At 58.6% G+C, this 12,890-nt stretch overlaps 6 protein-coding genes and 1 non-coding gene across 7 annotated transcripts in view; 2 read left to right on the top strand and 5 right to left on the bottom strand.

The window, feature by feature from the left end:
* CHGG_10898 (uncharacterized protein) overlaps positions 1-565 on the bottom strand; it is a gene marked incomplete at both ends in the record, with an annotated part of 3,143 nt that extends 2,578 nt beyond the window's left edge. Inside the window, one exon of the mRNA XM_001226164.1 lies at positions 366-565. Within this exon, the coding sequence (XP_001226165.1) occupies positions 366-565 (200 nt within the window). The remainder of the gene's footprint in view (positions 1-365) is intronic.
* Positions 566-2,280: 1,715 nt separating this feature from the next.
* On the bottom strand, positions 2,281-3,113 carry CHGG_10897 (uncharacterized protein; the record flags this gene model as incomplete). Its single annotated transcript, XM_001226163.1, has 3 exons — positions 2,281-2,608; positions 2,669-2,992; positions 3,088-3,113. 3 exons carry the CDS (start codon positions 3,111-3,113, stop codon positions 2,281-2,283), a joined length of 678 nt encoding a protein of 225 aa, XP_001226164.1.
* A 933-nt stretch (positions 3,114-4,046) lies between these two features.
* CHGG_10896 (uncharacterized protein) lies at positions 4,047-6,124 on the bottom strand (the record flags this gene model as incomplete). Its single annotated transcript, XM_001226162.1, has 3 exons — positions 4,047-5,210; positions 5,279-6,039; positions 6,115-6,124. 3 exons carry the CDS (start codon positions 6,122-6,124, stop codon positions 4,047-4,049), a joined length of 1,935 nt encoding a protein of 644 aa, XP_001226163.1.
* Positions 6,125-7,254: 1,130 nt separating this feature from the next.
* CHGG_10895 (uncharacterized protein) lies at positions 7,255-9,014 on the top strand (the record flags this gene model as incomplete). Its single annotated transcript, XM_001226161.1, has 2 exons — positions 7,255-7,539; positions 7,620-9,014. The coding sequence occupies 2 exons, from the start codon at positions 7,255-7,257 to the stop codon at positions 9,012-9,014; spliced, it is 1,680 nt and encodes a 559-aa protein (XP_001226162.1).
* Positions 9,015-9,209: 195 nt separating this feature from the next.
* On the top strand, positions 9,210-9,302 carry CHGG_11226. The gene has a single exon. It is a non-coding gene; the product is annotated as a tRNA-Phe (tRNA).
* A 299-nt stretch (positions 9,303-9,601) lies between these two features.
* On the bottom strand, positions 9,602-11,412 carry CHGG_10894 (uncharacterized protein; the record flags this gene model as incomplete). The annotated part of the gene is made up of 2 exons (XM_001226160.1): positions 9,602-11,141; positions 11,195-11,412. The coding sequence occupies 2 exons, from the start codon at positions 11,410-11,412 to the stop codon at positions 9,602-9,604; spliced, it is 1,758 nt and encodes a 585-aa protein (XP_001226161.1).
* Positions 11,413-11,889: 477 nt separating this feature from the next.
* Positions 11,890-12,724, bottom strand: CHGG_10893 (uncharacterized protein; the record flags this gene model as incomplete). The annotated part of the gene is made up of 3 exons (XM_001226159.1): positions 11,890-12,151; positions 12,512-12,620; positions 12,670-12,724. The coding sequence occupies 3 exons, from the start codon at positions 12,722-12,724 to the stop codon at positions 11,890-11,892; spliced, it is 426 nt and encodes a 141-aa protein (XP_001226160.1).
* Positions 12,725-12,890: the final 166 nt, after the last annotated feature.

Raw genomic sequence — 12,890 nt, 5'->3', positions numbered from 1 at the left:
TCGGGATGAGCTCGCCAAGCTGCTCTGGCTGCTATGATGCTCGAGTCTGGACCGTGGCCGGCCTGTCCTCGAGCATATAGCCCGCCGCCCATATCCATGGACGATAACGAATCCATGATGTTTACTCGGTTTTCCTCGTCGGTTTCGGTGTCAAGAATTGTGGCCAAACTTGACTGCCGGGGAGGGACCAGGGGAGTCAAAGGACTCGGGAGTGAAAGCTGCGGCGGCGGTCGTTCTGGCAGTGGTTTCGAGAGACTATCTGCAGGCTTAGGCTTCGCGCATGTTGGGGCAGCGGCGTGCGAGTGCCTCGGGATAGGAGGGGCGCGGAGATCGGGGAGTTTTCGAGCGAAGAGGGCACGCTTGACTCGGCGGGTCGGCGCAGGGAAAGTTTGGGTGGTCTACCAGGCGCAATCCTCTTGATGCCACGAAAGGCCGAGGATAGGATATCGGAGGATGACTTGGAAGCTAGTCGGTCTTCAGACTCCGAATCAGAGCGGCGGCCAAAGTAGTCGTCGAACCCCGCCTGCTGCTGGCTTGATTCACCGGGGGTTAGTCTATACGACATCTTGGACGCGTGCTAAAAAGTGCTACGCGGCAAAAAGCGGCACAACGAGCCAGAATGAAAGCGGAAAAACAAGAGAAAATATTCCGGTGTTTTGGGGATAGGACGAAGTGGGTGAAAATCCGGCGCAGCCGACAAGTCGTGACGGGACAAAAATGTGAAGCCGAAGTCAAAGTATGGTATACAAGAAGGGGACAGCACCGCGCAAACGTGGTAAAGCAAGGTATAGGAGATAAGAAGTTCCAGAAAGGCAGTTTTGGGGTTGTCGCACGCACGGAGGCACAGCCGGGAGGCAGGACGCAACCGTCAGCCCAGGTCCACGGCTCCTGATCCTGGTGGACTGACGGGTCAAAGGGACCGACCGGGGCGGGCCAGGCATGCGCCGGGGAGGTCCATGGTTGCGGCTCCCTCCGGCGCCTGGGGCTCTCCCGAGTCGCGGCGTATCCACCCAGCGATCTTTGTCAAATGGGGCAGAGGAGGGAGTAACGGGGTAGAGTGACAATAGGAAAATTCGCGGAGTGTGTAAGCGAGGCCAGGGGGGTAGAATTCTTGCCCGCACAAAAAGGCATGGCGACCGGGGTGATGATGAATCGGAAGGGTGCCGGCGGGAGAGAGCGGGCGGCGACAAGATCTGGAGGGGGAGAGAGAGTCCGAAGATGCGCACGCACGTACCCGATAAGATATTTCACCAATCAATTCTAGGTTGGATTTGGGAATCCGAAGCAAGTAGATCGTGCCGCAACGAGAGAGACGGTGGAGGAGAGGAAGACGAGTGGTCCGTCCACAGGTTGCTCAGTCAAAGCAAAGTGCACCGCACGGACGGACGACCTTTTCGGGGTGCGCGAGCGTGAGAAAGGGGGGTTCGCGCCAGTCGAGAAATGAGTGGACTCGCGGACGAGGTTCGCAAGCGGCAAGGCCGAAATCGTGAAATATCGGAGCCGGGGTCGTCGCGGGACACGGACGGTCAGCAGGCGAAGAGTTGAGCAAGTCGGACAATGCGAGATGTTGAAAGAAGGTTGCGAAGCCGCGCTACCACGAGGGACCAACGCCAAATCGTTGAGACGACACGGAAGGACCGCACGAGGCTTTCCGTGCTCCTGGGAGGAATGTGGGGTTGGAAGAAGGGATCCGGCTCGCGCTGCCAGTGGCTGCTCTCTTTGGGCGCCTGGTTGTGGGGTGGAGCACAGATCAATTATTGGCTGGGCGTCCTGACTCGAAACAACGACCCGAATTGGCGGCAGGCAGGCACCCGAAACAAATACCCATCGTAATGGACACCATCTCCATATTGCGCATCCCCCTGTCTATTCGGAGATGGCGAGAGGAAGCAAGAACTTGGCTCTTGTTTTGACTTATCTCGATGTTTCAGCGGAAGGAATGCCACCGACCAGCGGAAGCAAGCGACGACGCTAACTGCACGGGGAGCCGGCAACGCCACGTGGAAGAGACGGGGATGAGAGCCACTCGAGTGTCAAAAAGAAAGGGTTTGGGAGAAGATCGTCAATTTCTTGTTGCTAGCTCAACGGCACGCACACAAAAAGCCATGCCCGCCAACGCCTTCCAAGCATCCGCAATATTCCAGTTAGATGGCAGAATTTTTAAAGCCATATAAAAACATCCATGGGGTTTAGGTATTTCGCCCATGGTGCGGCATCCTTCGAGCATTAGCGTGACCATCTTATTATCCCTCTTGCATCGCACTCTCCACCGCCCAGCATTTAAGCATCCTTGGGCAGCGGGGTGAAGCGCAGGTACGGCTTAACCACGCGCATGTTAGGGAAGAGAGTGGTGGCCTGCTCGCCCTTGATGGTAGGGTGGACGATGACATCGTCACCAGGCACCCAGTTGATCGGGGTGGTGACCTTGTGCTTGTCGCCAGTCTGGAGCGAGTCGACAATGCGGAGGATCTCGGCGCTGTTGCGGCCGGTCGAGGCCGGGTACGACAGGATGGTGCGGATGGTCTTCTTGGGGTCGATGACGAAGACGGAGCGGATCGTGAAGGCAATGCCCTTCTCGTCCACGTTGGTGGTGTCTTGGTAGTCGATCCTGGCACACCCTGTTAGCATTTTTTGAAGAGGCCAAGAAACATGTTCCATCAAAGCTCACATGTCGTAGAGGTAGGCAATCTTGCGCTCCTTGTCGGCGAGAATGGGGAACCCGACGAGCGAGCCCGTCACCTCATCAATATCCTTGATCCAGCCCTCGTGGCTGCCTAGGGTGTTGGCCGAGAGACCGATCAGCTTGACGCCGCGCTTCGCAAACTCGGGCTCGAGACGGGCCATCTCGCCGAGCTCGGTGGTGCACACGGGGGTGTAGTCCTCGGGGTGGGAGAACAGGATGACCCAGTTGTCGCCGATGAACTCATGGAAGTCGATGGGGCCCTTGGTGGTCTCGGCCTGGAAGTTGGGGGCAATGGAGCCCAGGCGGAGGCTACAAGGCGTATGTTAGCAATGGACCGTGGCATGACTGTGGTCCAACGCGGGTGACCGTGTTGTTCGCCAGAAACAGCGCATGGAGGCACATACGGTGCTGATTGACGCTCGGAGGCCATTTTGTCGGTTTTGGGGTATCAAAGTTGTATTGATGGTTGGGTATCACAAAATAGATTGGAATGAAATGCAGGCCGTCGCGGGATGGTACGAGCGGGAAGCAGCTTGGGATAGGTAAGTAAAGTTTGGATCGAAAGACTGAGGGCAATGAGGGGCAGCAGCAGATTTAAGACCTCAACTGCCCCTTCCCCCGGCGATCTGTCCCCACGAGGCGCCAAAGAAATTCCAACCGCCTGCATTAATAAACCGCCTGTCACTCCTTGGCCTCATCCGTCTTTTCCCTGCACACAATGGCCGACCAGTCGCCGACTTGGCCATCTCCGAAGCCCAAAGAAGCTCCTGGTGACGTTCCCGGCGCCGCAACGCGGGGCAGTTGACCCCTCCATCAGCTTGCCGTGGGGTATCGCTGCCCCTCTGCGCCCTGATTGGGATTGGCGTCCCATTGCGCGATCAATGACGTGTCTCATTGGCTGTGGAGTATCATGTCATCTGCTGCAGGTTCGCGCAACCCGCTGATTCTTGAGGCTCGGTACATCTGTATTTGGTGGGGGTTGCCGCCTGGTTGACGAGCCTCAGAAGCTCACTTGACGGCGCGCTTCTTTCTGTGAATGGCGGACCTGCAGTGGATACGCGGTTCTATTTCGACGTCAGCTTTGGAGTTGTATCATTTCGGTACTTTCTCGCACGGTGGGCGAGAACCTTGATGGGTATCTGGAGAGCTGCCGCTTGCTGCACTGGGCTTCAACAGTACATACATGTCGTTAGGGAAGCGGCCCCGATCCCGGAGCACCAGAAAAAGGAAGAAATGCAGGGATTGTATTTAACGTCTCAATATGATTCTAAATATACCACCGCCTATCCATTCTACAGGGTATACTATGAGTTAAAGGCAAGTGTGATGCATCTCCACGGTGTAATAGCTGCAGTAGCTAATCTCAGAGCTTGACCTTCCCGCCTTGCAGGGCCTTCCAGTCAGCAGGCCCAAACTTCACATAGGAATCCCCCCTCAACCAAAACACATCGTCCGACCCCGTCTTGGCCGGATCGACGCCCTCACTCCGCAACCCCGTCTTCTGCTGCTTGTTCGTCCCCGTCGACTGCGCACCCTCGCCCTTCACCACCCGCACGAACAACGGCAGCGCATACTTGGGCAACCCGGCGCGCACGTGCGCCGCCAGCGTCTTGAGCGTCTTCTCACTCGGCCCGGCCGCCGCACCACCATCTCCGTCCCCATCCACCGGCCGGAACGCAACCGCCGCGCAACCAGCACGGCCCTCGTGGTGGGGCAGCTCAACACCATACACATTGGCCTCAAGCACCGCCGGGTGCGTGCCCACCACCAGCGCGACCTCAGCCGTGGAGACGTTCTCGCTCTTCCAGCGGAAGGTATCGCCAATGCGATCATTAAAGAACACGCGACCCTCCGCATCCCAGCGGACGACATCGCCCGTGCGGAACCAGGCATCGCCGCGCGCAAACACGTCCCGCATGATCTTCTTGCCCGTCGCCTCGCGATCGCCGTAGTACCCCTGGAAGCGCGACTCCACATCCGCCGGCGGCAGCCGGAACAGCAGCTCGCCGGGCTCGCCGTCGGGCGCACGCCGGCAGAGCCCCGTGCGCGGGTCGCGGAAGGGCAGCTCCGTCTCGTGGTCGACGGCGGCGAGCGCGACCGAGCGGCCGAGGATGAGGTTGTAGAGGGAGCCGCTGCGCCCGATGGCGCCCATGCTGTAGTCGTTGCGGCTGAGGTTCCAGGTCGCGAAGCTGCCCTCGGTGGCGCCGTAGAACTCGGCGATGGTGTCAATGCCGAAGCGCTGCTTGAACTGGTTCCATACGTCGGGGCGGAGGCCGTTGCCGAAGGCGACGCGGACGTGGTGCTGGCGGTCGAGGTTGGCGCCCGTAGCGGGGTCGATGCGTGGTGGTGCGGAGAGGAGGTAGCGGCACGTTTCGCCGACGTATTGGATGATGTTGGCACGGTGCTTGCGCACGTCGTCCCAGAACCCGCTGGTCGAGAATTTGCGACTCATGGCGAAGGTGCCGCCGACTGAGACGGTGTGTGCAAAGCCGAGAAGCATCGCCGTGCTGTGGTACAGCGGCATCGCCTGTTATCCGTGAGTGAGATGGAGGAAGGTTGGAAAGCACCCGCGGCGAGGGGGGGAAGTGGACTCACGGTGTAGAACACGTCGTTCTTGCCCGTCCCGATCCAGCGGGATGTGAAGCCGCCAACTACCGTGATCTTGGACCACGACACGATCGCCGCTTTGGGCAACCCGGTGGTCCCGCTTGTAAAGATGAGGATGCCCATGCTATCACCGGTGGCATCGGCCCGCAAGTCATCGGGAGGCCGGGTGGGCTCATGTGACAGCATCTGGGTCTCGAGTTCTGGTGTGACAACCTCGAACGTGACTTGGTCCAGCTCTGAGCGCACGTCCTCCCCGACATTCCCGGCAACTACGGGATCAATGAGGACGAGGCGGGCTGTCGCCTTCTTCACGCAATGCGCCAGGGGTTTGCCGGTCAAGTTGTAGTTGATGAGCGCCGGCACGGCACCCAGCGCCCAGGTCGCAAAGAGGAGAAAAAGAAGGGTGTCGGTGTTTTGGAAGTCCAGCGCCACCATATCCCCTTTCTTGATTCCTCGTCGCTCCTTCAGCCAGGTCGCATAACGCAGCACCGTGTCGTACCCCTGTGCGTAGGTGTAGGTCTTGTCCTCGAAGCGTATAAAGACGCGGTTTGCAGAGGATTTGGAAGTGGCCAGGTCCTCGAGGCGGTAAAAGAAGTTGAGTCGCCCTCGGTTGGTCCACCACGCCACTTTGGCGAGAGTCGGGAGGAGGGATCCCAGGAGTGCAACATCGTACGAGACAAGGGCCTTCCCATTGATGTAAGCTGCCACCGCAGCCAAGGCCGGGAGAGCAACGGGAAGAGGTAGAGGCACTATTATGTTAATCCGGGCTCTCTCGACCGATGGAAAAAGGGTTCAATGACTGCCATGGCCGCCACACCACTCACGGGAAGACATTTTCGAGCAACCCAGCCAGGTTTGGTGCTATTAATACTAAATGAGAAACAGAATAGACTAAAAGCTCGGCCCGAACTTCGGGGCGCGGCGCATGGGTATCAAAGAAATAGCGCCTCTAGGAAATGGAGACGTCAGGATAGGGCGAAGGATGGAGAAGATGGAGAGTGGGAGACTTTAAGCTCGCGACGCTGGTTGACCGCGGCAATTCCTAGCGTTTTATCTGAACCCATCGGGGACGGGCCTGGGAGACAAACACCGACGAACAGGGATCAAGACTGGGGAACGCCAGCATTGTTCCGGATTGGGGTAGCGATGGCGGGCGAGGGCAGCACTTGGAATGAAGAATTCCGAAACCCACGCGCGCTTCCACGGGTCCCACGGGTCCCACGGGTCCATACCATGTACATACCTGCCAACGACAGTTGTCCGTTCTGTTAAAACAATGCAGGGTTGGCGGGCACTTGCAGGCTCGCGAGCTGAGCGGGATGCGGCACGGGTTGCATAAGGCGGTATCGTGCCTCGGCTCATTGCGAATGCAGATCCAGGGCCAGCAGACGCGAAAGCCAGGCATGACGACACCTTTCAGCAAGCAGCAGTCTCAAAGGCTGAACCTGTGGGCAGGCGGGGCAACTTCACAAATGGGGATTGGCTGAATGATTGAGAGCCGATTGAGTCCGATCTTTTGGAGTTACCAGACCAGAAATGAGGGGCCACCTGTCTTCCTCCATCATATTATTTCTGTATTTCCACGTTGTATCGATGGTGTAAATGTGGCTCTGTCGTCAAATGCTGGAAGGAGAATGCGAGAACTCGGGGACAGCGAATGCAGTTCTGCTCGCTGGCTTGTGCAGGGTTGGCCCAGACAAATTACCTCGGGACTTGTCAGCCAGTCAGTGAATTGATAGGCGTCATGTGAAGCCGACAGAGGCAAAGCCAAGGAGATTTTTGGAGAGTGAGTTATCGGTCAGGCTCGTCAAGGTTTCAGCTCGTTCGTTATCTTCACGTGCAACGCTAGTCTGGGTTTGGCACGGCCCTGCGAGTCGCTTCTTGGCAGGACACAGGGGGCGTTGGCTGAAGCGTGTTCGGCGCGACCCGACTGTCGATGGATGGGCAACCCGTTTTCCATCGCCATGTCGATTCAACAGCCGCCCGACAATGGTGCGGGGCACTTCAAAAGCCCGGTCGTCAGTTCGGATCCGGTAACTTCCAACACAAACATCAACACCAAAGATGGAGCGCAACCTAAAAAGGAGCCACCGCCCGAGAAACCGTCCGACATACGGCGACGTAGTTACATTATCCTCTCGTTTTGGCTGATCGTGGTCCTTCTCGGTTTGCCAATATGGTGGAAGACGACCACTATCTACCGTGCCGACCTCCCTCTTCAGGAGATGCTGGATTGGTCTGACGGGAAGGTGTGTATTGTCTCCTCGTTGGTCTTGGGAATGGCTTGCGTAGGGTGGCTGCGTGCTGACCTTGCTCTTTCTCGCTCTAGGCTTGTCGACCAGTATTCCCCCTCCGTATCTCCATCCAAGCCAATGCGCTCCAAGAACAAGAGGCCCAGAACCTCCTCCGCCTCACACAACACGCCCTCGACGACCTCAATGACTTCTCCGGCCACCACTTGCGGCTGCAGCTGGCCCCGCCGTCTGCGGCTGAACAACGCGACCGTGAGAGCGTCTTGACGATCCGGCTAGTTCCCGGCGACGCGACCACGGCCAAGTTCGATCCGCACGAGCCGATCCTCGACATCACATATCCGTCGAATGCTATCCCGTCGCCGACCTCTTCGTCTTCGCCCCTTGCCACGTACGTAGCTAGCCAGCTGCGGTCAACCTTCGCCGAGGAGCAGGCCACGATTTCGTACCTGCTATCGGCCAATTCGATCCCTTCGGATCATCGGCCGCAAGGACTGTCATCAGAAATATCCGACTCGCTTTCCAAGCGCACCACCCGATCGTTGAAGTATGCGCCGACCTACCACCTCACATTCTCGCTGTTTACAAGCGGGCCGCTACCGAGCAGCTGGGACATCGATGGGGCGATCGGCGAGTATATGAAGCCCGTGCTCGATGTACTTTCGCCGATCCACAACTTTACGATCGACACGCAGGTACAGCTTTATGCGACGCCGGGGGTTCAGAACCAGGTGCTCAACAAGGAGGATCTCTCCTCGTTTATCAACGCCGCCGAGTGGCCGCTATCACCATCCATTGGGGGCGCGCCCACGGTTAACTTTATCGTCTTTGTCGGGCACCAGACAATTGCCGCCCCTGCGCAAAGCGCTGGGGAAGATGGCGAGCCCGGCCCCTCATCCCATTCGTGGATGATGCCACAATGGGGCACCGTCTACCTGCTCCCTCTCCCCAACGACACGAGCCACCTCTCGGCCGAGGCACTCAAACAACCGCTGCTCACCTTCACGTCGCACCTGCTCTCACTCACCGGCACGCCGCAATCCGGCTCGCTACCCCTCCGCCTCTCCACTCTCTCCCGCATCCGCTCCGCCGACCTCCTCCTGCGCGCGTCGTCGACGCTCGGTTCCCTCGCACGCCTGGCCCTCGCGCTCCCGTCCATCTCCATCCCGAGCCGCGTCGCCGACGGCGTGTCCAAGACGATGCACCACCTGCGGCTGGCGTGCGAGACGCTGGGCGGGCCCGAGGGCCTGGCGCACGCGCGCATCGCCGAGGCCGAGGCCGAGCGCGCCTTTTTCGAGAAGAGCATGGTCGGCCAACTGTACTTCCCCGACGAGCACAAGATTGCGGTTTACCTGCCGCTTCTGGGGCCCGTGGCGGTGCCGTTGGTCATGGGGCTGTTGAATGAGTTGAAGACGTGGTTGAAGCGGAGGAAGGAGGCGGCGAAGGCGGGCAGGGAGAAGAAGAAGGAATAGGCGGTGGTGGAGTTGAAGTTTGGCGTTGGGTTGGTATACTTTGTTTGTGGTTAGAGCAGTAAATACATGGTAATTGCGTTAGATCGTTGAACATGGTGTTGGTCACAATAGGGTTGCGCAGGTCAAGGTGGTCGACCGCCGGCGTTCTGTGAGTCATATCCACTCAACCACATCGCAAACTTCATCAAATCAGATGCGGGTTTAGCTCAGTTGGGAGAGCGTCAGACTGAAGTAAAACTTCGGGAACTACAAATCTGAAGGTCATGTGTTCGATCCACATAAACCGCACACCATTCTTTTTCGACCCGAATCCTTTTGCTCCCGATGTTTTTGTGGGTCTCACTCAGAAATGGCATCACAGGAACGTGCCCACCAGGGAGCGATGGGCACTCTTGGCTTGGAATTTTTAAAATACATTAATAAGAACACCGCTGAGCCGCCTGGTTGCCTCTAGATCTTTGAATGAGATTCTGTTCCCCTCGCCCACATAATCCAAATCACAGCACACATCTATCCGAGGTATTAGGTATTAACCATTAACCGATCCAATTTTCCATTCCCTTTAGCCAATTGCGACCATCCCGTCTCTACCACCGTTTCCGCCTTCGTATCCTCGCCGGCAGTTTCCGATCTGGACCCATGGCACCCGTCGGGAACACTCTCATGTCGGGCTTCGCCTGTCGTGCCGAAACAGGATCGAGCAGCTCAATCTCAAACTCCTTCATTATGCCGGCCACCGCAACCAACATCTCCTGCTTGGCCAGGTGCCGGCCCGGGCAAATCCTGCTGCCGCCGCCGTAGGGGTAGAAGTAACCCTGCAGAGCGGCAGTGTGGTTGATGGGTTTCGCCGTTTTGTCGTCCTCGGAAGTTTTCTCCCCCGGCTTGGAAGGTGCGGAGTTCATCACTTCATCCGACTTGCGCACCGGGCCGCTGGCAGGGTCGTCGGGGTACTCGAGGAACCGCTCGGCCCAGTACTTGTCAAGCGGGTGCTCGGGCTTCCCGTCCCGGCCGATGCGCCCCTGGTTCCAGAACTTGGGGTCGTGCGCGCCAAACCAGACAATCGACAGCATCAGCGAGTCCCGCGGCATGGCCCACCCGCGCAGCTTGAAGTCGTCCGTCACGGGGTTGCGGGCTGAGGTGGTGGCGGCACAGAAACGCAGCGACTCGAGGTAGACGCCGTTCAGCAGCGGCTTGCTGCACAGCGCCGACACGTCGAAGGCATCCTTGCCCTCGTCAAAGCACTCAGCCAACTCAGCCGTCACGCGCTCCTTCAGGTTCTCCGAGAGCAGCACGTTCAGCAGCACCCAGCCCGTCGCAGGGATCACGTTGGCGTTGGACGCCCACAGGAAACCCAAGTCCATGCTCACGCAGCCCTCCAGCGAGAAGCCAGCGTTGTCAAACATCTCAGCGCGCATCCGCATCAAGCGGGAGCCCCAAATGGGCTCGTACTCGACGCCAGCCAGGGCCGGGTCGCGGTAGTCGAGCTCCGCGCGGGCGTGCTCGTACCACTTCTGCAGCGACGCCAGCACCTTGTCACGGGCGGCATATGCCCTCGGGGCCATCCAGCGCGGCGTCCGGCGCAGGTAGGTGATCAAGTGCGTGTCAAACTCCCAAAACTCGCGCGAAAAATCCGGGCACACCTCGAAGATGCGCTCCCCAAGCAGACCCTCACACGCGGCATGGAACATCTCCCCTCGTAGAAACGCATACAAATCCGGCAGCTCCACCCAGTCCTCCCCCACCTCCACCGCGGGCTTCCGCAGCTGCGCCGCGTAATTGTCCGTAAACCGGCGCACCATGCCATCCAGCGGCGCACCACTAAGCATGGCGGCCAGGTCGCGGTGCTGGTTGTACAAGACGCGGTGGGCCGGGTCCATGTGCTCCCAGCCGTCGAGCGGCTTGGCCGTGTCGCCGGAGCCGTCGCGCTCAAACACGGCCACGTCCGCCGGCCGCATCCCGAACTGGTCGCGCATCGCTACCACGATGATCGGCTTCATCGACAGTTCGCGCGCCGCCCGGAACATGGCCTGCACGGCTTCGCCGTGGGGTATGTAGTACATGTTTTCGAAGCCGACGTTGAGCCGGAAGGGCACGCTGCCGAAGCGTTTGCTGGGGTGGTGTGAGCGGCTGTATACAAATATTTGACGGGAAGGGCGGCTTACAGCGTTTTGGTGAGAAACCCCTCCGTGTCGTAGGCGAACTGCAATGTGTTGGCTATGCCTGGTATGGTGTAGGGCACCGGCGGGGGGTCACCGCTGCCGCGCACATGCCTGCTCCAGTGCGCGCTGAGCGCTGTGAAAGCGTAGGTGAGAATGAGCGGCAGCAGTAAGGCCGCGGCCGTAAAGGCGGCGCGTCCGCCGAAGAGCGTCTCTGGCGAGGTGAGCGACTCCTGCGCCATGTTGTTGGCGGGCTTGAATGGGAGTTGAGAAAAGAAATTGAGGTTGGGGTGAACTTTTATCCTCAGTTGCGTGCCGCGTGCTCTCGTTGGCGCGTCGCCCCCAACCAGCGATCGCCATGCGGTTAGCGCGTCAGCACCAATGTGCGCGAGTTGATGTAACACGGAATAGGATTCAGGGTATATGATTATAAACGAAAAAAAGAAAAGAAAAACGAAAATGAAAAAGTATTAGTTATCCAACAACCCGACAAGAACGTCACATAGGTAAACACCCAACCAATCTACCAACCGCCTCACTCTCAAGCTGCAACCCCTTCCCCTTTCCCCCCTTACCCCTGTCTTCACCTCCGATTCCCAGGGAAAAGCAAAACGCACGAAGCCACCAACAACACCATCTTCAACTGAAACACCCGCCCACCCCCCTCGATCTGGACCCAGACCCAAACCCAAATCCAAATCCCAATCCAAAGCCCACATTCACCTCATCAAACCCCCACCCCCACCCCCATTCCCATTCCCAGCAACCATCCCCCCTCCGCCGTATACTCCCCCATCACGACACCCTCCCCCAGCACCCTCCTTAACCCCATGATCCCCCCTCTCCAACCGCGCCCGCACCTCCTCGTCGTGCTGCAGCACCACACACGCCCAGCAACAGCAGGAGACGAGGCAGTCGTTGTTGGGGGTGCCGGGGATGGCGTAGCGGGTGCGGATTTGGGCGCGTTGGGTTTTGAGTTTGCTGGTTTTTTTTGTTTTTTTTTGTTAGAGAAAGGGGTTTGTTGGGGTTGGGGTTGGGTTGGATTAGGTGGGGGGGTCGTGGAGATGGGATGGTCGGGACTTGGGGGTGCGTGTATGTGGGCTGGGTGTTGGGGTGGAGGGGATGGGATCATGGGTGCGTGGGTATGTTGAGGTTGCGGGGTTGTGGGCTGGGGAGGGTGGTGAGGTTGGGAGAGGGCTTGGAGCTTGGTGTAGGGGACAGTTGGGTAAGGGGGTTCCAGGGGTGGTATAATGGGCTGCTGTAAAAAGGGTTGGCGTAGATGGAGGCCGAGGGTTGTGTGCAAGGAGGGAGGATAGAAACGGAGAGCCAAGGGAAACCTACCTGGCATACGTCCCAATGCAAAAGTCACGCCCAAACTCGACGCAGTCGCGGCTGTTCTTCTCGACCGGCACAGACGGGTCGCGTAGGAGCTGCTCCGTTTCGGCGTACGCTAGCGCGTGGTCAGTTTAGAGTTAAGGAGGTATTAGACTCAAACATACAGGTGCACGGCCAGCAGATCGCTTTCCACAGGGGTCCGCAGGGCGAGCACCGCATAAGGGGGCTCTTCCAGGCGCTAGTGTAGGCATGTTCCTGTTTTTGTTCCATGGCTGTGATAGTATGGCTGGGTCTGGGGGTTGTGGTGGTGACGGGTCTCAATAAAAAAAGGCGAGCTCGACGGCAGTGGGGAGTAATAAGACTGTAAGGCTTCAGTGAATTCTTA

This window comes from Chaetomium globosum, genomic scaffold (assembly GCF_000143365.1).
Source record: "Chaetomium globosum CBS 148.51 scaffold_8 genomic scaffold, whole genome shotgun sequence".
In the NCBI taxonomy this organism is placed as follows: domain Eukaryota; kingdom Fungi; phylum Ascomycota; class Sordariomycetes; order Sordariales; family Chaetomiaceae; genus Chaetomium; species Chaetomium globosum.
This window is presented reverse-complemented; position numbering and strand designations above follow the sequence as displayed.